Source organism: Tauraco erythrolophus, chromosome 9 (genome assembly GCF_009769465.1).
Source record: "Tauraco erythrolophus isolate bTauEry1 chromosome 9, bTauEry1.pri, whole genome shotgun sequence".
In the NCBI taxonomy this organism is placed as follows: domain Eukaryota; kingdom Metazoa; phylum Chordata; class Aves; order Musophagiformes; family Musophagidae; genus Tauraco; species Tauraco erythrolophus.
In genome coordinates, this window is record NC_141473.1 from 4311554 (window position 1) to 4334131 (window position 22578).

General features: G+C 50.4%; 1 protein-coding gene across 1 annotated transcript in view; it reads left to right on the plus strand.

Moving 5' to 3' along the window:
* The first annotated feature begins 9663 nt into the window (after nt 1-9663).
* FAM53B (family with sequence similarity 53 member B) overlaps nt 9664-22578 on the plus strand; it is a 28545-nt gene continuing 15630 nt past the window's right edge. Inside the window, exons 1-3 of the mRNA XM_086616727.1 lie at nt 9664-9864; nt 13197-13248; nt 20738-21465. Of these exons, the coding sequence (XP_086472853.1) occupies nt 9796-9864; nt 13197-13248; nt 20738-21465 (849 nt within the window). The 5' untranslated portion in view covers nt 9664-9795. The remainder of the gene's footprint in view (nt 9865-13196; nt 13249-20737; nt 21466-22578) is intronic.

A 22578-nucleotide genomic window follows, 5' to 3' on the forward strand; every position in this document is an offset into this window, starting at 1 on the left:
AGGAGGAGCCCCCTCTCCTCCCGGCACATTCCCCCATCTCCTCCAGACTATCAAAACCAGCTCCTTGGCAGCCTGTGCACGTAAGAGCTGTCTTCTGGTAACAGATTGTTATGTATTTAATGAACCCGAGGAAAACAAGAAATGTGAAGGCTGCGGGGCGATACAAGTTTGCTGTTCAGTCTGCCAAATTCGCGCTAATTCAGACAACTCACAGATGTTTGGCTCCTCGTTTGTTAGAAAGATTTATGTGAGATGCAGGGCTCGGAAATTTATTCCTGGCATACTGGAGAGACTGAGGTGGCAGTGTGGGCAAAGGTTTCCCGGCTCCGGAGGACTCCTTCCCTATCTCCGTGGATGGACCACTGCTGTATCTTCCTCTTGCCAGTGCAATGTTGATGGCAACGAATGGACAAACAATGGGGAAAAGTGCCTTTTGGTTGCTAGGAGGATTAATAAAGGCTCTAGGTTCATCTTTCAGGAGCCGAGGAGCTCTTTGAAAGCTCCTTCTCAGCTGAGGAATGAAACCCCAGAGCTTGCCCAAGAGCAGAAGTACTTTGGTCTAATGCAAACAGTGGTCTCGTAGGGTTTGCAGGTGCCGGCAGGCATGTGTGGTGCACAGAGACCGTCCGCTGAAAGCATTTGAAGCTCTTAAAACATTGCCTGTCTAGTTCAGGTAGACAATTTCAATTTTTGGAAGGTCCTAAGTGATCGTTTTGCTGGGTTTCACGTGCGCTTCTGCAGTCTTAGGGCATTTATCCATTAAGGTGAAGTGGTAGGAGATGACACAAAATCTGGCAATACATCCAGTATTTCCCTCCTTTGAACTGAGATTTCTTCAGGGGATATCAGCCTTTAGTGATTAGCTTAGCTTCTCAAAAAAGGGAGAAATGTGACTTGCAAGCAGTATCCAAATCTGCTCTGGGAACACTGAAGGTGTTCTCCCAGTGCTTGGCAAGCTTTCCTCAACTATGCTATGAGATGTCCGGATCTTGCTCGTGCTTGATCCGTGTGGTGGTTTTTTGGTGGTCACCGATGAGTGTTACAGCCGGCGTTGCAGTGCTGAGCTTGCTTTGCAGCTCCAAGGCGTGCTTCTTGCAGAGACCTCAAGAGCTCTGGAGCAAGCAAGGAAGCCTGGGCTGGCCAAGAAGCCCCCTCTGACCCTCAGAGCATTATTACCTGGCTGTAAGTGGGTGGACGCCGTGTTAGAGGTAGGTATTAAGATGGATTTAAGTACTGTTCAAAATTGTTTATGCTTGAGAAGTGAGCCTGTGCAAATGGCACGGTGGGGCTGTGTTTACTGTCTCTGTCTCAGATGTTTCAGGTTGTATACGGGAAAAGAATATAAGGAAGAAACAAGAATTTGTTTTTTGTGGCTGTTTACTAGAGCAGCACCCTCTGAGCGATAATTAAAAGTAAACCTGTACTCTGCTGGCGTGCTCAGCATTCGTAGGTGTTGAGATTAAGGAGCCAAAGCAATTCTCAATTCAGCAATTCCTGAGCTTTTGGGAGCGTGGCCAACACTCACAGCGCCTCACAGACCATTGCAAATTCTTGTAATAAATCTCACAATTGGTGAGGAGAAAAAAAAGCAGAAAGGTGAGGTTGGACTAGCAGGCCGGACTGCTGCTGCTGCTTCTGCTGCTCTCCTCTAGAGACTACCCTTGGTCCAATATTTCCAATATTCCTTGGAAATACGACTCAAAATCAGCAGCAGTCCCCTAATGAGTGGATTAGGCAACGGTTAGAGGTTTGCTCAAAGAGAACGTGCCATTTCCACAGGTGTTTTTCAGACTCAGATCGTGCTGTAGGATATATCTAAATATTGGCACCATGCAGAAATATTGGCAGTGTCTATCCCGGAGCCAGCGTGGCTGCGGGAAGGGCTGCCTCCGCGTGGGGCTCCCCTGGGACCGGTGTTGCCGGGGCAGAGGACGCTGGGCTCTGCCACAGCGGGTCTGGGCTAAGCTGGTCCTGGTGTTGCTCCATGGCGGAGCAACGTGCTGGGGATGCACCCTCAAACTGGAGCGGCTCAGCAGCCAACGCACGTGGCAGGCTAAGGGGTGACCCTTGGAAGGTCTGATGCTGGTCCTCCATAAAAACGTGTTTGTAGCCTGAATGTGCCGTCAAGAGGTGTTGAAGACCCTGTGTTAGTGCTCTGAATGTGTATGGTCTTCTCTTTAACTACTGTGCATGAGTTTTCATGCAGCAAGCTGGGTCCTGCGTGGTCACTTTGCATGTCTGCTTGGCACCTCTCCGCTGGAGACCAGCAGTCGCCTTGTTTGTGCTTCTCGCTTGCCGGTTGCTGTTTTGCAATGACTAATTTTGCTCTCTCCTTTTCCTTTTCAGTTGCCAGGGAGGAAAAGGCAAAGTCACTGCCAGCACCATTTTCTGCGAGTTAAGATGTTGAGACAAAGCACCTCTGCCCCTACCCTGCCCTTTCAGTCCCTTTCTGCTGCTCATGTGTACGGGAGTCTTTCCCCTGCCACTCCTATTCCCTAAGAGCACGGGGGCAATAAACCTGATGTATTTTACTCAACTAGATGGTGTGTAACTTTCCTTGATTGCTCTTCTTTCTTTTCGGTGAGAGCTTGCATGCAGATGAAGTCCAACTCCAGCGTGTAGATCTGGGCGTGAGGTTGGACTTCAGGCTTTCTCTAGAGGCCAGGGGTGTTTGGACATGCGTTTTGGGGCTCAGGGTGCTGCCTTGCATGACCTCGGTGTTGGGGTGATGCAGTGCTCGGGCACTTGGAGCCAGAGATCGGATTGAAATAATAGATTTTTATTTGCTTGGTATTTAATTCATGGTTGTGGGCAGGACCCTGCGACATCCATTGTTCGTGGTAGAGAGGGTTAACCTCAGACCTCCGTAAGCCGGGTTGCACATGGCCATCTGAGATGCCTGCACGTCGTATTTTCTGTTCCGAACGCAGCCCTTTGAGATGGACACTGATGTGATAAACCTTGGGCTCCTTCTGGCTGTGGATTTTGTTGGCATGGCTGTAGAGGTGGGCTCCGTCCGGGCTGTCCTGCACTGGCAGCTCCGCGGCACGCGCGAGCGCTGGGCTGTGTCGGTGAGAGCCGCCGTTCCTACGTGAAGCTGGGGGTTGTAAGCAATGAGGTGACATGCTTCTGGAAGCCGTGCAGAGCTCCGGAATGATGCTCATCTTAAGCACAATCCATTGCTGCTTCTCCCTTTGCTGTGCTGCCTGTTAAAAAGGTGAAGCATAAGCAAGTCTTTTACTTATTAATTAGTGCTGAAAATGTGTCTTTATCTTGTTAGCCCTGGAAAAGACTAGTCTAGCTGCAAGCAGCAGGCAGAAGAGGACATTTCTTTCTTCTTTTTCTTCGGCTAGTGATTTCTGAGTACCTGGAGCCCGTGGTGAGCTCAAGTCCTTGCCGGGCAGGAGGGGAGCCATGCAGGACTTATGGTCTCCTGCACTGGAGCCCTTCTTCAGCCTCTCAGCAGGACCATGCCTGCCCTTCCAGGAGCTGAGGAAGACTCTGTGGAGCAGGAGAAGGCGAGTGCAGACTCAGGGTGAGATGGGGCTGTGCTGCAGCCTTTCTCCTCTGAAGGCTGGGCAGCCTGCGGCAGCTCTTTCCTCTTCACAGAGTCTCAGGGGATGATCCTGACATAGCTGCATCCGTGGAAATTTTGTCCTTTGAAGTCATGTGTGCTGACTCATGATCCTGTTTACCCAGGACTAGTCCACGGGGCATTTTCAGAGGGTCAAAACTTCTTCTCAGGCCCTAAATGGCATCTTTCATGTTTATTGGAGGTTTTAACCCCATAAATAAAATCAATATTTGTTCTGGGAAGACCTTCTAGCAGCTGGTGAAGGGCTTTTTACAAGGGCATGTAGTGATAGGACAGGGGGCAATGGCTTTAAACTGAAAGAGAGGAGATATAGATGAGATCTAAGGAAGAAATTCTTCCCTCTGAGGGTGGTGAGGCACTGGAACAGGTTGCTCAGAGAAGTTGTGGCTGCCCCATTCCTGGGAGTGTTCAAGGCCAGGTTGGATGAGGTTTTGAGCAACATGATATAGTGACGTGTGTCCCTGCCCATGGCAGGGGGGTTGGAACTAAATGATCTTTGAGGTCCCTTGCAACCCAAACCATTCTATGATTCTAAGCCAAGTCTTCTGGCTCTACAGGAGACTATTCTGCTATTCTGTTCTGCTCTACAGCAGAATTTCTGCTGTGGATCTCATCGAAATCTCCCCTCTTTCAGTTTAAAGCCATCACCCGTGTCCTATCACTACACGCCCTTGTCAAAAGCCCCTCTCCAGCTTTCTTGTAGCCCCTTTAGGTACTGGAAGGCTGCTAGAAGGTCTCCCCAGAGCCTTCTCTTCTCCAGGCTGAACAACCCCAACTCTCTCAGCCTGTCTTTACAGGAGAGGTACTCCAACCCTCAGATCATCTTCATGGCCCTCCTCTAGACCTGCTCTAACTAGGCTTGCTCCAGCCTTGCCTCCCGAAGTGACTTGTGCCTTCGTCTCTGTGGAGCCCTTCAGCCAGAGCTCATGGTGTGGCGATGGGAATGTTTTTTGTTGAGCTAAAGTGTGCTCAGTTGCACCATGGTGTTTTGGAGCTACTAGTGCTGCTGCTGATGGAGCCAAGTCTGCAGCTATGGCAAGGATGGAGTCTGGGCTTGGATGTTTGTCCTTGCTCTGTTTTGCCAGAGTTGGGAGGGTGTTGGAAGTGGCTGGAAATCCTCCGCCTGGAGAGGGACAGACAGCTCTCGGTTTCATTCAGAAAGTAACTTCAGGAATGCTTCCCTTTTCCTCTTGCAGGGATTTAAGAAAACTTTCTGGGTGATCAAAAGGGTCCTTGACTACTCCAGACACAGCCCAGGGAGCAGCGCTGGGGTAGGATGCTGGGTCCTGCATGACTTGTTGCTTTTTCACTGAAGGCTTTGAGCAGCGGAGTTTAAAAATTCTGCAGGGATGGGTGATTGATATTCCGAGAGCGATCCCGCCGTGCTGCTTGCAAGGTGTATCAGCATGCAAAATATGGCTCCGGCTCCTCGTTCCTGCGTGCCTTTTCTGCCTGTAAATAGGATTTATGTCAGAGTGTGTGTCTGGGGATGGATTATTTGAGCTGGAAGAGGGCTGAATGTTTTCTCTATGGAAGGTGATGATAGAATCATAGAATGGTTTGGGTTGGAAGGGACCTTCAAGATCATCTAGTTCCAAACCCCCTGCCATGGGCAGGGACACCTTCCACTAGACCAGGTTGCCCAAAGCCTCATCCAACCTGGCCTTGAACACTGCCAGGGATGGGGCATCCACAACTTCTCTGGGCAACTTGTTCCAGTTTTTTACCACCCTTGTGATCCCACAGCAAGTTGAAATCTGGGTGATGCTGGTCTTCAGTTGTCTTCACAAAGAGCACTGCTGGGGTCAGATGTGTGGGTATGTGATACCAGTTACAGCTGAGGCTCCCTTCATCTGTGCCAGAGCATCCGACAGACAGTTCACTATATTTGGGGCTGTTCAGCCTGGAGAAGAGGAGGCTCCGGGGTGACCTTATAGCGGTCTTCCAGTACCTCAAGGGGGCCTACAAGAAAGATGGGGAGAGGCTGTTCAGGAGGGCCTGTTGTGATAGGACAAGGGGTAATGGTTTTAAAATAGAGGGAGGTAGATTCAGGTTGGATATTAGGAAAAAATTTTTTACCGTGAGAGTTGTAGAACACTGGAACAGATTGCCCAGAGAGGTGGTGGATGCTCCATCCCTGGAGACGTTCAAGGCCCGGTTGGATGAGGCCCTGAGCAACCTGATCTAGTTGGAGATAACCCTGTTCCTTGCAGGGGGGTTGGACTAGATGGCCTTTGAAGGTCCCTTCCAGCCCTAACGATTCTATGATTCTATATTCCAAGGTCTTTTCCATACGTTTTGATGTGGCAGGTGACCGGTGTACAGCTGTGACTTGGCAGCTGCGTGGTGCTTGGAGTCCACTGCAGTAGCACCACGGGACCTCCCTGCAGAGAAGGGCTGTTTGCCCAAGACAAGCGGCTCTAGGGCTGTGCTCCTTACTGCCACGTTTTAAGGAGTATATTTGTTCACAAGCATTACTTTTCAAGCCTGTGGATGAAAGTCGGATCTTACTGATTTCGCAGTGTAATTTTTTTCCAAGCCCAACGCTCAGTTGCTGTGATACTGTCCAGAAAACAGCCCTAAGAGAAGCCTCTTTCCACCTCTGCAACTGCAAAGATCACAGAGGCTTCTGTTCGGTTGGTTTTTTTGAAGCAGTACCCACAGAAAAACCATGGTTTGCTAAAATTTGTGGGTTTCCATGCACTAGTGCTGCTTATGGGTGCTCCGTGCAGCTCAGGAGATCACGGCCGTCCCAGTGGCCATGGCCCAAGTCTCAACTTAACCTTGACGGAGGGGTGAAGGTAGTTGCTTTATCTGATTGCAAAAGAGGAAATACATGTCTTAAAATAATTAATGGTCCCTGAAGAGTATCTTTTTATTAGCGTGTGTGTGTGTGAAAGCCTCCCGTCTATAAATACATGGTAGTTTCCTCCTCAGAGTCAATTGGGAGAACATCCCATGTCTGCAGAAGCATTTGTGTCCCACAGCACTTGTTTGCATGGAGAGGACGTGACGAGGTGGGACCGCGCTGGGTCACGCCGTGCGTCAGGAGCCCGCTGAAGCAGGACGAGGAGCCAAAGATCAGATTTCACCGGAAAGTTTTCCTTTTTATTGCAGTTTCTCATTTCGAAACCAAACCAAGCGGTGGTCAAAAGAGCCCGGACCCAAAAGCGTGTCTCAGACCTGATGTTGGCTGATGTTGCAGCGTGGCTGGCGGTTTGCTGCGTTATCGTTGGGGTTGTGTTGATGGCAGGAGATGCAGCGGAGCAGGACGTGGGCTACAGCCGGTCCAGCACGGGCAGGGAGCGTCTGCCTGTACTTGCCACAGTTGCTGCCTGCTGGCTGCTGCACGCCGGGGTGTGTATAGGAGGCTGCTGCAGCAACATTAATCATTACCTTAGGGAAAGATAATTTTTCGTGAAGAAATCGTACTCTGTTAACGAGGAACCGTGCTTAACTGCTTTCATGCTGCTCCGAACGCTTGTTTGATCTTTGCTTCCCATGCTGCCGCCGCGCCGGTGATGGCCCTGGAGTCCAGCCCAAGGGCAAGCATGGCTACCTCTGCGTCAGGATCGGGGCCAGATGAAAATATAAACCTCGAGTGTTTTCAGTCCCCGTCCTGTGCCTTAGCCACCCGTGGTACGGCACAGGGGAGCAGGAGAGCACCGCCAGCTCTGCTCCAGGGGCTTCTCCAGCACTGGGGAAAGCCTGGAGCCTCCGAAAGAGCCTCCTGCTCCTCACCCTTGGCAGGACTTTAAACCTTTGAACTTGGCTCAGGTCAAAGCGCCTCTCGTCCACGGGACTGCCGTGGGCACGCTGGTCTCTGGGAGGCTGCTGGTCCTGCCGGTTTGGTAGGAGGGGATTTTTCCTTGGGGAATGGGAAATCTGTTCTGGCGGATCTGGGCTTGGATGTTGGTGAGGGCAGCCACTGCCCTGCTCCCTGTCCTCGGTCTGTGGCTCGACCACGGTAGCTGATGGAGCTAAAATTGGAGGGGGAGCACCCACGAGAAGGAAGAGATGAGTTGGCAGGGATGGGTGCTGCACAGCTGCCAGCAGTGCCACGTGTGTGCCGCTGGGGCCTCGTACTGCCGTTGGGGATCTGTGCAATGCTGGAGGCTGCAGCAGCCAGCGTGCCACTGGCATTGCTTATTTTCCCCTGTATCACTATTCCCATGTTTGATCCTCGCTTCCACGCGTCTTTTCTTTCTCCCCATCTGTCCCCTGTTGCGTGCTGAAGCTGTCAGCTTGTTTTGGGGAGCATCCTCTCACTTCGTGTTTGTCTGGAGCCTGATGTACGCAGCTGTCCTTCCTGAACGGACCTCTGGGGTTTGCTCTGTATGGATGTATTTCATGCAAAGACTGTCAAAATGCAGAAATTTAAGACTCCCGTGGAGCTTATTAATGACTGTACAGCGACACTTTCCGCTTGCTCCTGGAAAATGGCTTGGTGGCCCCAAGGTGGCCCCAGCACAGGGCTCGGGGACCCTCCTGAGCATGACCTTGGGGGGTCTGTGGGCTGTAACAGAGGTGTCTGAGCTGCTACAGGGGTTCGCAGCCCCGCGGTGATGGGGGCACATTGCCGTGTTAGTCAACTGGTCCTCCAGCCACCCCATCCTCCCTTACATCGCGCTCTCCTCGCATGAACCCCGGCTATCCATAGTGCAAATATGTGATCTGGGCTCAACGAATTATATGGCATTCGGGTGGTCTGAAACGCTTTGCTTTTCTATTTGACAGTTTCCTTTTGGTCACTGGGTTGCCCAGGCGTTTACAATGAGGCTACCAGTAAATTGTATATTATAAGCCCACCAATGCCCCATAAGAAGCTGGAGACTGTACCATGTGTCCTTGGAACAGTAAATCTTTGGAGAATATATTGATTCCCAAGCCTGGCTCTGCACTCTGAATGAACTTTGTCCTCACAAGACAAAAGAAGGTGATTTTTCTTTACCAGCCAGCTGGCCTTCAAATGAGCTACTCATAACACCATCTCGAGCTCTAATCCAAGTAAACACGAAAAGACGATTTATGAGCTGGGAAGAGAAGTCATGTCGGTTCGTGACAAGGTTTAATACTTAGCGACATATTCTCGAATACTGTCCTTAAATATTGCAGTTGGGTTTTGACTGCGTGTTACAGGATCGGTGTTTCACGCTCTTCAGGTCATGCAAACGGTGGTTTTGTTCGTTTGCATTGACTTCAAGGCAAGAAAAGAGCGAAACAGGATTAGAGGAGCGAATTGGGGAAAACACCGATTTCTCTAATCAGATTGGAATTGCAATCTGTCTGCTTTTACAGGGGAGTGCGTTTATCGGAGAGGATGGCAGGCAGTGAGGCAGAGCTGGGCACCTGCTCGTGGTCGGGTCTGTGCGGTGCTGTATTAGCCTCATTGGCAGCTTGTTTTTTAATATATGCTCCTTATTGTGCAGCCTTTAGCTTTTCCTACCTAAAACTACCTAAGAAAGAGGTAAGGATCAAGAGGCATAGCGTGGCCCTTAGGATTTCAGGGCAGGGAGCTCTCCCCTTCTTTGCAGGCAACTCTTTGCCTTGTTTTTTCCCCAGAGGGCCCCTCATGGGTTGGGAATCAGGGAGTAGCTGGGGTGGGATAGGGGCATCCAGGGGATTTCACAGCCTTAATGATGCTGTAGGAGCTTTTTCTGCTGGACATCTGCTCCCAGTTGGTCTAGGGGCAAGGGCTTCCGTGAGATCAACCCTGGGGCTTTACCAAGCCCTTCTTTCAAAGCCTGGGTACCTTTGATATAGGGGATGCGAGTTCCCTTTTTTCAAAGGGAGAATTCAGAGGAAAATGGATTTATTTATTTGCCTGTAATACTTCTGTCCACCCAGATCGCCTTGCGTACTTTACGTGCTTCTCCTTAAGAGAAATTTAAGAGTCTCAGACAAATACTCTGCTGTAGTAACCGCCGTCACGGTGTTTTTCAGGCAGCGCTCGTCCCTTGACCCAAGCACACCTCATCCCACTACCTCCCCAGGCAAGTCCCTTAAAGCTGTTTCCCTCTTTCTCTCTGCATACAGGGAGTTTTCTGTGCTCGGAGGCTGTTCCTGCACATTCCCCAAGGATTTGGTGGGGTCAAACCTTTCCTGGTGGAACATGCACTGAAAGAGGAATTTCGGCAGACCACGGCTGCCAGCGCCCTTCGCCTGGACCGGGATGGACTCCAAGGCAGGACAGCATTACCATGGTGATGATCTTAACCAAAACTCGGGAAAACAAAGGTGCTGACTCCGTAACATGCAGGACTGAGCTGGTAAGCTTTGTGAAATCTTTGTTTGAAACTCTTCTTTATAATAAGGGGGTTTTGCGCTGCAGGGCTGGATCTCTAGATGTTTTATAGCACTGATTTCTACCAAGCTGCATTAGTATCCAAGGAGCAGGTGATTAGTAAATGATTGAAGTGCTGTTGCTGAATTTCAGTAAGTATGCAATGGAATAAACAGTAGAAAACAATAAAATCAATGCCGTGGATAACACGGGCAAGAAGTTGCTTCACCAGCAGCGAACAGATGCTCGTCATTAATAGGAGGATGAGCAAGTGGGGAGCAGGATTCAGAGGGAGATGGCGAAGGGCAGTGCTGTGCTACTTAACTGTCTCACTGGCAGCCTGGAGAGATGCAAATCCAACCACACCAAATGAGCAGGCAACTGAAAAAAAACCCTAAATCAGGGACAGCAAACAGGCTGAATGATGCTGCAAGGGGTGAGCGAGGCCGTGGGGCTGAGCGTGCCAGGGGTGGTGGGAAATGAGGGGCAACGGGTTGTGTGGGAGCAGTGTTGGAGCAAGCGAGGGTGGGGAGGAGGAGATGCGGGATGATGGAGAGCTGTCTGAGGAAGCCCAGAGCAAGGCTGGTCGTGGATGTTTGCTCCTCTGTCCTCCAGGAGAGATGGTCATAGTCCGAGAAGAAATTAGAGCGTAAGGCTGTTCCTGGCAGAGCATGCTGAGAGCCTCAGATAAAGGTGTGTGGGATCAGGGCAGGAAGCATCCGGCTGGGCTGGCCATAATGGGCACTCTGAGCCTAAAAGAAATATAAATGCCTAAGTTTGCCAAGGATGGCGAACTGTCTGGCCAGGCTTCCCAGGCAGATAGTGCAGCATGCTGGGGCGAAGGCAGTCTGCCCTGGTAGTGTGCCACAAAGGAGAAGGATTTGGAGTTGTTCAGCCTGGAGAAGAGAAAGCTCCAGAGAGACCTTCCAGCAGCCTTCCAGTACCTAAAGGGGCTACAAGAAAGCTGGAGAGGGGCTTTTGACAAGGGCATGTAGTGATAGGACAAGGGGTGATGGCTTTAAACTGAAAGAGGGGAGATTTAGATGAGAGCTAAGGAAGAAATTCTTCCCTCTGAGGGCGGTGAGGCACTGGACCAGGTTGCCCAGAGAAGCTGTGGCTGCCCCATTGCTTGAAGCGTTCAAGGCCAGGTTGGATGAGGCTTTGAGCAACGTGATATGGTGGCAGGTGTCCCTGCCCATGGCAGGGGGCTTGGAGCTAGATGATCTTGAAGGTCCTTTCCAACCCAAAGCATTCTATGATTCTACGATTCTAAGGCAAGCAAGTCAGAGACAACGTTGAACCTGGCTTAAAAGGGTGAAATTTGGGAAATACATAGATACATTAGAAAATCATCCTTGCTTTAGTGTTGGCTTCTACCAGGAAGACAGCATCTCCTGCAGCTGCTGCTCGGGGTGACAAGGGGGGAGCCCAAGCATCCGATGCCGGCTGTGCCCAGGAGGCGTGTGGAGCAGGTGGAGAGAAACTTGCTGCAGAGAGGTGGACAAGAAGTAGTGTCTTACTACTGCAGGAAGGGATGGGCATCCCGGCTGCCCGACGGCAGGCAGCGGAGGTGCTGAGCTGTAACACGAAACTTTGCCCTTGCGTGTTTGCCAAGTGCCTGCTGCAGCGCTGGGGCTGGGTCACTAGTGCAACGATGGTCCTGCTTACACTCATTGAGTTGCTGGGTTGTCTGGGCTGTTAAATTGGGGCAGATGTTTGCAGGAAGACTGGTCCACCAAAGCAAGCAAGAGTTTTTCAGTTGACTTCATGGGAAAGGCCAAAAAGCGAAACCTAAAGGCAATAAACGTCTGAGCAGCTGGATGGTATCACCTATGAACGCCCGATGGGCTCATTTGGTTCAGTTCCTGGTTTGGTGTTAGATAAAACTCGTAGAAAATGGTAATTATGCTCAATGTGAGACATATGTCATCTAAGGATGTTCCTCCCCGTCTTGTGTTTGCTGGCAGCAGCTGATCTCGGGGGCTGGCACACAGATGGGCGCTGGCACAACCGCTGCCTTCTCTGGGGCTTGTCCCACTTCCATCGCTCCTCCGCTTTGGCCACTCTTTGGAGACAGATGCCTGTCCTCTCTGTCTCCTGATTAATTCTACCTGCTGCTTCATAAGGTGGGGCCTGACGGATAGCAATAGCCTCACTTCACCTAGAAAAGTGGCACATGCGCCAAAGAGGGTGGCCAGCCTTTATTTACCTTCTCCCCATCTTCACCCCATCGTTGTTTTCTGCCTCCACATCCCTTTATATTCAAAATTTACAAAATTCTGTATATGAAGTGAGATCCTTTTATTGGATTGCTCTGTACAGGCAGGTGCCAGCAGTTGGTACGTTGTTGTTATTATTATTATTATTATCATTAATTATGTTAGCAGGCAATGTGTAAAACATGGATCAGGAGGGAAGGTGCAAATGTAGTGGCCTAATGCCAGATAAAACACAGTTCTAGCAGCACAGGTCAACGGGGAGGTCATGCTGATGTAAAGATGATGTAAAGCCTTGGTCAGATCAGGTGGTGTTGCCAGGAAAGACATTTCAGAAGCAGAATGTGGATATTTTGGGGGATAATAAAAGAACAATTAGTATGAAAGTGTGTTTTTGCAGACATAGCTGGAATGGCGTGTAGCTGCAGGTGACGTATTGATTTATTGTATATAAAACTGTCCTTGCTCATTTTTAGAAGTCTGATGATCTTTCTTACGCTGTCAAGAGCAAAATTCTTGGGAAAAAAGAGTGTAAAAACTATCCAGGATTATTTAATACCTATATAGTGGCATTTTTCCCTATTTGTAGTACAAATCAGCACAACTTGAATACGGACTCCCCAGAAGTATTCCCTGGGGATACCCTGGGGAGAGGGTCCCTTGCCTTAGAAACACACTATATGTTTAAAAAAACCCTAAATAGCCACTTTGTACCTAGATGGGAAGCATTAATGGGCTGGGATGGAGTTCAGATACCATTGCTGCTGCTTTCTTGCCCAATCCAAAATTAGTGCTGAATTGCAGCTTCCAGTTTAGTTTCTTCGGTGTTTTGGGTACGGGAGCTGGGGACCTCGGTGCAGCTATTCCCATAGGTAAGGACTAGGTGCAGGAGCCGTGTTCTGCAAGCTCAGGTCTTGACACTGACTCTCTACAGCATTTAATTAAATTTTATTTCACTAAGGGAAGGTGACTGAGTCTGTGCCTCAGTCCTTGCCGAAATGGGACCATCACAGGCACCCAAGGCTCCCCTCCATGCCAGGTGCCACGTGGCTTTGCCGAGTCGAGTCTGCGAGAAGTGAATAGTTTTTCTGGTTGTTTGCAGCACACTCCAAAGATGAGTCAAGGACCTACCCTCTTCTCTTGTGGCGTGATGGGTAAGTAACAGAACCTTCTGTCTGTATTTATTCCACCTCTGCTCCCACTTCCTTATGGCGATGAGCGGGAAGATGCCCTCCTGAGTGGCTAGAGCTCTCCAAAAAACTCTCCTGTCCAAGACCCTGGGGTGGGCATCCACCCACCTGGCCTGCACAGCAGGGATGGAGCCGCACCTGCCCCACCACCCACTAGTGGTGGCCATCACGCCCATGCCACCCTCCTTCCTAGAGGTGGTTGTCCTGCCCTGTTGCCATTGCTGAGTGAATTGCTTATCTCCTCCTCCCCACTTTGGTATATCTGCTTATTTTCAGGGTAGCTAACTGGTACAGTTGGGATTATAAGCATTTTGGGTCTGAGATTGTATTTGAATATCCACTCTTGACTCTTTGAGTGTTTGCACAGTGCAAGTAATGAGTATCAGTGTTATCACTAAAATGTTCCACCACTTGGCACTAAGCGTTTGGACAGGCCTCACGCAGTAAGGAAAATGTCTTTTTTTTTTTTGCCTTTGACAATAACCATGGTATAGGATGTTTAATAACTTTTATGTCAGAGCTTGCTATTGATTTTTGTGCTGAACAGCCACCAAAATTGAGGGGGGATTGGTGCCTTGGCTGATGATCCTGAAAAACTGATAGAGCCGGAGGATGTGTTGTTGTATTGTGCTCTTTGGGTTTTGTAGAGGGGAACCAGTCACTGAGCGAAGTCTCAAAACCCAATTAAAATTGTAGGTCGAGTCTGAGCCAAGCTACTTGCTATGGAAGCCAATACTTTACAGACAAAGAGGCTGCTCCTTTTCTTCATGGTCATGACTCTCATTAGCGTTAATGGGAGCCGAGCACATGCATTGACAGGAGATTTCCCAAGCTCTCTGATAACTCCAGGCATTGTGGGGTGGGGGAAGATGGAAAGCATTTGGATTTTTTTCAGATGAAAGCCACAAGCTTCAAAGTCAAGAAGGGAGTAGAGACAGCCCGTTCCCTTTCTCCTGCCTGTCAAACATGAGTGAGGAACAAAGAAACCCAATTGGATGGTTTTGTCTTGTGCTGTGGCACTGACAGACTCTTCAGCAGATATGAAGAGTCTAATTGAAAAGCAGTTTGTTGTTAAGAGCTTTTACAAAGCTTTCTGTGTCTTCATAGTGCTGCACTGGTCTTCCTTGGCTGCCAAATTATCCTCTTTCCAAGGGAACCAAATCTCACCTCCTTGACCATGCCTTGCCATGTCATGGTCTTCGTCACGCCCAGTCAAGAGGAGCCAGTCTCTCCAGCATGCAAGGGCATTGATTGTCTTGGGTTTAATTTTAGGCATCTTTCCCAAACGTTCTTCTTGATGTCTCCAAACATGGGCCACGGTCACAGACTAATCCAGTGTCAGAACTTGCTTGACTTTTTAAATAAGTCCTATGGTTGTCATGGCACCAAATCAAACCTGGAGCAATATTTCAGGTCAAAGGGCCAAGTCCTTGTTGGTGGAAAGCACTGAGATAAATAAACACAGTGAAGTTTGGACTGGCAGCGAAGTCAACGGGAGGCAGAGAGTTGTAGTCCCATGTAGGATGTTGAGAGGATGAAGGGAAGTTGGCTGAATTTTCTGGATTTTTTTTAGCTAGAAGAGGCTGAGTGTCTTAGCACAGTGTCTTCCCAGTTGCCTTTGGGGGCAAGGACAGTTTTGGGCAGGAAAGCAGCTCGTGACTGGTCTTGGTTGCCATGCGATGGCAGGGCAGAGGGAAGCCCAGCCTTGACCAGGCTACAGAGGAGAGCATCATTCAAACCCTGGAGCTTCCCACAGGTATTGGCTCAGGAAAGTTTATGTCCAGGAAGAAGAGGAAGAAATTGGGTCAAAGCCCCAAGGAGTGTGTAATGCACCATGATCAAGAAACCCAGCCGGCCCAGGACAGCAAGCCTGGGATCCTGCTTACCTGTGGTGTAATCGTAGAATCATAGGTGTTACTTGTGACTCGTTATTTTGAAATTTTGCTGGCTTTGGGCAGACGGCAGAAGAAAATTTACAGTACTGTAACGAGCCAACAACTGCAGCCTTGTGTTTTCTGCATAAGCAAGAAATTATCTTTGAGACCAACTGCAGGCAGGGTTTTATTGAGGCTGGGACAAGGTTCTTGTGAGTGCCATCACCCCGGCGGCAGGATCAGAGTCCCAGCACAGCAGGCATTCTTTGTAAGAAGGGAGGGGGGGCTGCAGGTGCTGTCATTTGCTTTTCCCCTTGGGAAGCACAACCAGAATTTGTTCTCATAGAGCGCTACGGCGGAGCAGGGCGATGGATGATGCGCGTGGGTCAACTCGGTCATCTTTCGGCACGTTCCTCCACCGGCGCGGTTCAGCAATGCCTGGCAGTGCCACCGGTCCGAGAGGAGGGTTGCAGCCTTGGGTCTTGCCGTTGCACAACTCTTACCTGGAGGTGGCTTTTCACTCTGCACGGGCGATGGAGGACAACCAAGAAGCCAGAAGACCAGCTGGGGGGTGATGCCCCTCGATCGCATGCCAAAAGCAGGATTTCCAGGTTTTTTGGAAAGCCATTGGTGTAGTGTTCAGGCATGGTCAATCCGCAAAGAGAAAAAGCCAGCGAGGCATAGCTGGAGGGGGGAGACCTTGCCAGAGGATCATGTAGAAGAATAGGACACGTTTGTCTGACAAGGTGGGGGATTTCCCTGCCCACAGCCTGCTGCCATGCTTATTCTCTGGTGGTAGGTTTGGGGGCTGTTGTTGTCACTTCCCATTGAAGCACAGCTCCGTGCATCGTATTTCAATCTTATTTCTGCGCTGGGAAGGCTCTATAGCACTGCCGTCAGCTAATGATGACCATTAAATTTGTTGCACGTTTAGAAATCATCTCTTGAACATAAACAGAGGGCAGTGGAAAATGCAGGCTGACTTCTCCCCCGTGCACGGAGACCAGGAGACAGAAATTTGACTTGAAGAACATGGGAAAAAAGGGGAATTGGATATGCACCCGCGTGAAGAGAAATGTTTGGGTTAGGATCCAAACAGAATTTATCTGCCAAAAAGGAGAAGAAGAGTTGATTGAAACCCGTAATTGCTTTACAAGTTGCCGTAATAAATTATGTATTAATGTAAATTATTTCACGGGAAAAGAACGTAGAGGAAACTTGAGCAGAAGGATCATGCATTATGTATAAAAAGGAACTGTAAAAATATTATAGCAGCACATTTGTGTCGCTGCAGTTAGAGTTGTGTCAGCATTTTGGTTTTACACCCTTCTCTGTGGTTATGAACATGGTCATTAAAATTTACTCTGTGTCACCAGAGGAGCACAGCAGTTGTTTAAAAAGCCCGTAACCGTCCCGAAGCTCCGAGGTGCCTGGCGTGTCCATGCCCTGCTCCTGCAAAACCTGGAGCTCAGCGTTCGGACACCTGGCTGTGATGATCTGAGGATGGATCACGTTCTCCGCAGGGCTGTGCAAAACCCTCAGGGATGTTTGGATGACAACACCCCTCTCCTCGATTTTGGGACATAACTTTGGCTCACGAGTGCCTTGTGCCCTGGACCACTGGGCTTGGTTGATGCGGTGAAGATTGCACGGGAGGACGGATGGATGTTGTGAGGCTTCATGTTCGCTCTTAAAAGTGAAGGTCTTCCTTTTGCCTGTAGGAAATGTAGGGATAGATAGCAGTGCTGATGGTGTTTGAGCACACTACTGATGGTCCCAGGGCGGGTCAAGCCCTGCTTGCATGCAGGCACCTTCTGGCTTGTCTCTGAAAATAGGAGAGGGGGAAGAATAAACCAGGTGAGGATTGCCCGGCAGCCGGAGCCTGGGACATGCTGGGTCTTGCCGGGGCTTGTTGCCACTTGCCCAGCCTGGCGAGTCCTGCTGGGGCTCAGATCGCTCTTTCCAGGGCTGAATCAGAGCTAACTACCACAGTCTGCTTTGGAAAGCAGAAATCATTTGGGTTTGTGTCCCCCCGAGGCTGGGCAGCCTGGGAGCTTGCAGCTGCAACCTGAATTCAATGCTGCTGCCTGCGTGGTTTGCAGGAAGGCTCAAGCTCCTGCTCCCGTGGCTGGAGAGGGCAGGAGTTGGAATTCTGCCCTCCCCAGGCTGTCGATAACACCCCTCTGTGTCTTGGGAGCTGGGGAGCTATTTCACAACCAAAGCGATGCCAGAAAATTCACTTTGTGTTGCCTCACCCTGGAAATGCAGAATTGCGGATCAAAATGTCTCGAAAGAAATTTGCTGAAGCGACTTGTAGTTTTTTTTTAGTTTTCAGTTAAAATCCAGAAGTAAGATGCTATTTCATCCGAGGACACTAACAGCCGAGAAGGACCTATTTAACCAGGGGAAGAGCCCCTCGTGCCACACTTACGTCATGCTCTGGTTGTAAACGTCCGATCTTTTTTTCCAAGAGACAAAGGAGAGTTTTCCAGTGAAGCAGCTCACTTGAGCGGTTCTCATGGTGGATTTTATCCTGGAACAAATTACTGCCTTGGGGTAAACCAAGTTGAGGTTTGTAATGTAAGAAAATTAATACGCGCTTAACTGCAGCAGTATTAATGGCTCCACTGCAATTATCGTTATCAGCGTGCTCAGAATGTGAATCTTAGTCTTAAAAAATTGAACAGAAAACCAGCCGGTTTTCCTCAATAAGACTTTCCTGAGTCCTTTAATTCCATCCTCAGCCCTTCAACTAGAATCATAGAATGGTTTGGGTTGGAAGGGATCTCAAAGATCATCCAGCTCCAACCCCCCTGCCATGGGCAGGGACACACTCCACTACACCAGGTTGCTCAAAGCCTCACCCAACCTGGCCTTCAACACTGCCAGGGATGGGGCAGCCACTACTTCTCTGGGCAACCTGGTCCAGTGCCTCACCACCCTCAGAGGGAAGAATTTCTTCCTTAGATCTAATCTAAATCTCTGCTCTTTCAGTTTAAAGCCATTGCCCCTTGTCCTATCACTACATGTCCTTGTCAAGAGTCCCTCTCCAGCTTTCCTGTAGCCCCTTTAGGTACTGGAAGGCTGCTGGGAAGGTTTTCTGGGTTACCTGGTAGTTTGGAACCAGTCAGTGGTGCTCGGAGGGGGCCAGGCTGGGCCAGGGTCTCCTCCATGCCCTGCCAAAAAAACAGCTCCCACGGCGCGAGGGGAAAAGTAACTAACCCCGAGCTGGTGCTGGGGATGACGGTGCAATTACCGGTCTCTTTGCAAGGTCTGGAAGATTTATAGCTGTTTGTGCCGAAGCAGGGGTGAAAGAGGAAGGTGTCCTGTATCCTCCTCACCAAGGCCTTTTGTACAACGTGACGTCTCTGGCTGGAGGATCGTGGCAGCTTGCCATGAAAAATCAGCTTCTATTTCTGTTTCTTTTGTCTGCTGACCTGACCCAAGAAGTTTCTCTGCTGGCGGCATAGTAAGGAAGGGAAAATAATAAAGATCTAAGTGTAGATGTAATTGTTTAGCACAGTTTTCTCACTTTTTATTGTGTTTGTTAAAACGAGGACGGCGACAGTTTCGATGCCGTGCAGTTGTGGAGGGCAGAGCCAGGCTGTTTGTGGCTGGAGCTGTTATGGCAGCAGCTGGATGCAGGGAGAAATGAGAAAACTGGCCGAAAGTGGTGTAAGGGCTCCAAATCTGACCTCCTGACTTGAAACCAAGCCCCGGTCGGAAGCGTTCTGCGCCGTTGCATCTCCCCAAGCAGGCTGGTACTACAGCTGCGGGCTGGGTACGGCTTTTAATTCCTCCTTCGGTTGCCTGAGTGGGAAAACCCCAAAAGCCCTAAAAAATAGTGCACGATTGAGATACGATCATACGAAACTTGGCAGCGACGGTTACCAAGCACGGTTTGCCTCTCGTGTGCAGCAGCCAACGACAAAAACAGTCACCAGAGAAGGTCTGTCGGGTGATGATTTTTTTCCATTGCAGCAGGCGATGGGGTTGTCCTACCATGGTTTTCCTGTTGAGCGTCAGCGGCGTATCTGCAGAGAGCCCCGTCCGCCTGCGCAGCCCTCGAGGAGAGTTTGCTTTCTTCTTTTATTGTCAGCGAGACCGCATGCGGGAATGAGATCATCACCCCTAATCCTCTCTTTCGACACGGTCATCGGTGGGATTTCTGAATGCAGCTGTAGCCGGGTTTGCAGTCTTCCTACGTGGAGCTGCCCGTAGTCATATACATTTCAGCCCATGGTCTTCAGAGGTGCAGGTTTCTTGGTGCTTTACCCAGGCACCGCCAAACCCATCTGATAAATGGAGTGTCTTTATGGTGACCCCAAAACCATCCAAGAGGTCCCCACCGTCTTTTGCTGTGCTGCGTTGCAAGATGGTTAATGCAAGCCAACTTTGCAGGAGGAATACATTTCCCGTGTAAACAAGGTGAATGAAAGAGAGAGGGAGAAAATGTTATAAATCTGTTTTTTTTTTTTTTAAAGTGAACCTACTAAGTAGTTTGTTCCCTTAAATAAATGCTTCAGTGTTATGTTGGTTACAGAAATGCAAACAGCTGCCTGTGCCAGACACAGCTGGGATGTTCAAGGCAACCCCGAAGAGGTGCTAAGCCCAGGTTGCCGCAGAAGAGTTGGAGGATGTGGGGACCCAGTTTCCATAGCACCTTCCTGCTCCGTGCGGGTAACCGGGCAGGGGGGCACCTGGGCCGGTGGCCCCAGATATGAGGGATGGAGGAGAGATGGATGATGAGCTTCTGCAATAGGGACTTAAGAACTGAATTGCAAAGAACTGCTGGAGGTTTATTGTGCATCTCTTATAGCATCAGCTGTCTTAGAGCTTATTACGTGCACCGACTTCTGTTAGACACGGAATCTTTGGGTCAGTTTGGGAGAGCTGCTCAGAGCCTTAGCGGAGATAAGTTGGTTTCCCTGGATCAATGCTGAGAGCAGGACAGCCCGATGAGTGCCAGGATGGCTTTTGGTTTCTTGTAGGCTCTGATGGCGTTGTTGGGATTTCTGTGCTACGACGGGCAGCTCAATGCCTGGGAGGCATCCCTGTTCTGTTAGGACCATCCCAACTGCTATCTCATCTCCTTTCTGGTGTCTTGTCCCCCGAGGTCCATCTCACCCCAGCGGTGCTCCAGCTTTGTGCTCTTGGCTTCCAGTTTTTGTGAAACTCTCAGACAATTACTGATTGTGGAGCCCGGGACAAACTGCACGCGTCTGAGACGTGATTTAGCCCAGAGATAAAGCAATGGCCATACCATTTTATATTGCTGAATTTCCCTTATCTGGTGCAATCTGGATATTCAAAGGCATGTTTTTATCTTCTTCTAGCAGTTTTGCTCCTGCTGTGATTATCACTTTGTCTCTCTCTCCATCTATACTGCAGCAACCGCTCTGCTGGCAGTTCAGAAAACCATATTCCAAGAGTTAATTAATTTGTACTGGAAAATGTCCCATATGCTACTTTTTTAGTTTATGGACGTAGAAAGCGAATCAGGGAATTAATTAATGCTAATGCTGTGTGTATGTGTTTTTTGTTTGTGGGTTTTTTTTTTCCTCTCCTTTCTGAACCAGAAAATGACAGATGGAGAGATCTCAGCAGGAAATGTCCACTTCAGCTTGAGCAGCCAGGCGCCAGCATCTGGGACTGCTTGTCGGACAAGGGCGAGGAGGGCTCACGCTGGCCGAGGGAGACGACCACCAGCACCTGCTCCGTCACCAACCTGATCAAAGACCTCAGCCTCAGCGACCCCCACGGCAACCCCTCAGCTCCCCCCAGCAAGCGCCAGTGCCGCTCACTTTCGTTTTCGGATGAGATGTCGAGCTGCGGGACCTCGTGGAGACCCTTGGGCTCGAAGGTTTGGACCCCGGTGGAGAAACGGCGGTGTTATAGTGGGGGGAGCGTGCAACGCTACTCCAACGGCTTCGCCACCATGCAGAGGAGCTCAAGCTTCAGCCTGCCCTCGCGTTCCAACCCGCTCTGCAGTGACCATCCCGTCCTCAGCAGCCGGCTGGGATGCCAGCCAAGGAAATTGGCCAGTGGCGGGCACGGAGGAGACCGGGTGGACATGCAGAGGTCCCTCTCCTGCTCACACGACCACTTCTCCTCCTCGGAGTACTGCCTGCCTTCGGCGAGCAGCACGCCTGCCTCCACGCCGGAGCTGGGGCGACGGGCCGGCGGGCTGTCCCGAAGCCGCTCGCAGCCCTGCGTCCTGAACGACAAAAAGGTCGGGGTCAAGCGACGGAGACCAGAGGAGGTTCAGGAGCAACGGCCCTCGCTGGACCTCGCCAAGATGACCCAGGTAAGAGGCAGCGGTGCTGTCCCTGGCAGGGCCCTGCAGACAGGGCTCCCCAGCATGGTGGCGGTGTTCTCTGCTTTGCTAAAAACCCTTCAGCATCCTCCCAAGGTGGGTGTGCAGCACGTGGCATAACATGGGTGCTACAGGGAGGCTTATCCTTTCGTCCAAGCAGAAAACCCCTTCCCCTCCAAATCATCGAATCATAGAATGGTTTGGGTTGGAAGGGACCTTGAAGATCATCTAGTTCCAACCCCCCTGCCATGGGCAGGGACACCTTCCACTACACGAGGTTGCTCAAAGCCTCATCCAACCTGGCCTTGAACACTTCCAGGGATGGGGCAGCCACAACTCCTCTGGACAACTGGATTTCGTAATTCCCGTATTTCTGTTCTGCACTGATCTTTGCCTTCTGAGCCCACCATGTCATGGTTTCCTCCTGGCATGTGTTTCAAGCAGGAATAGGTTAAACCCCACATTTTTGAGTTCAGGAGGGAGGAGCCCCTAGCCCACTGTGGGGAGGTGAGGGCAGCACCCCAAGGCACCAAGCCTTGGCTCCGTCAGGAGCCGAATTCATACCGCTACGGGCTTCACTTGCCCTTAGCCTCTGTAATTTTCCACTCGGGAGATGTTATCACATTTCGTTTTCAGTTGCAAACACAGAGCATAACCTCCCTCTTCAATCTGCCATGCAAAGCCAGATAACAGATCTCGAGTGCGAGCTGGGGAGGATTTTGCTCCCCCGTCCTCTCCCCGCAAGACCGAGTGACTGGACTATGGCGAGAGCCGAAGCGCGAGGCTGCGTCGAAGGCCGGCACGAGGAGCGTTTCCATTTCGCCCTCATAAAATTCCTTTTTCCGCAGTTTTATGGTTCAACGTTTCCCATGTCAATAATTTACAGTGGTAAAGCCAACGACCCCACCAGCTCTGTGCGGGCTGGAGACATCGGTGGCTCTGAAGACTCCAGGGCTCTTGCTACAGGAGCGGGGTTCACCCCAGCCACCTCCCAAGCAGGGCTGTCACCTCGTGCCACCCAAAAAACATCCCTCACGTTTTTGGTTTGATGTGGTCAGCTGCTGTGCTTCATCCCTGCCCTGATTGCCTTCGTACAGCCGCGGC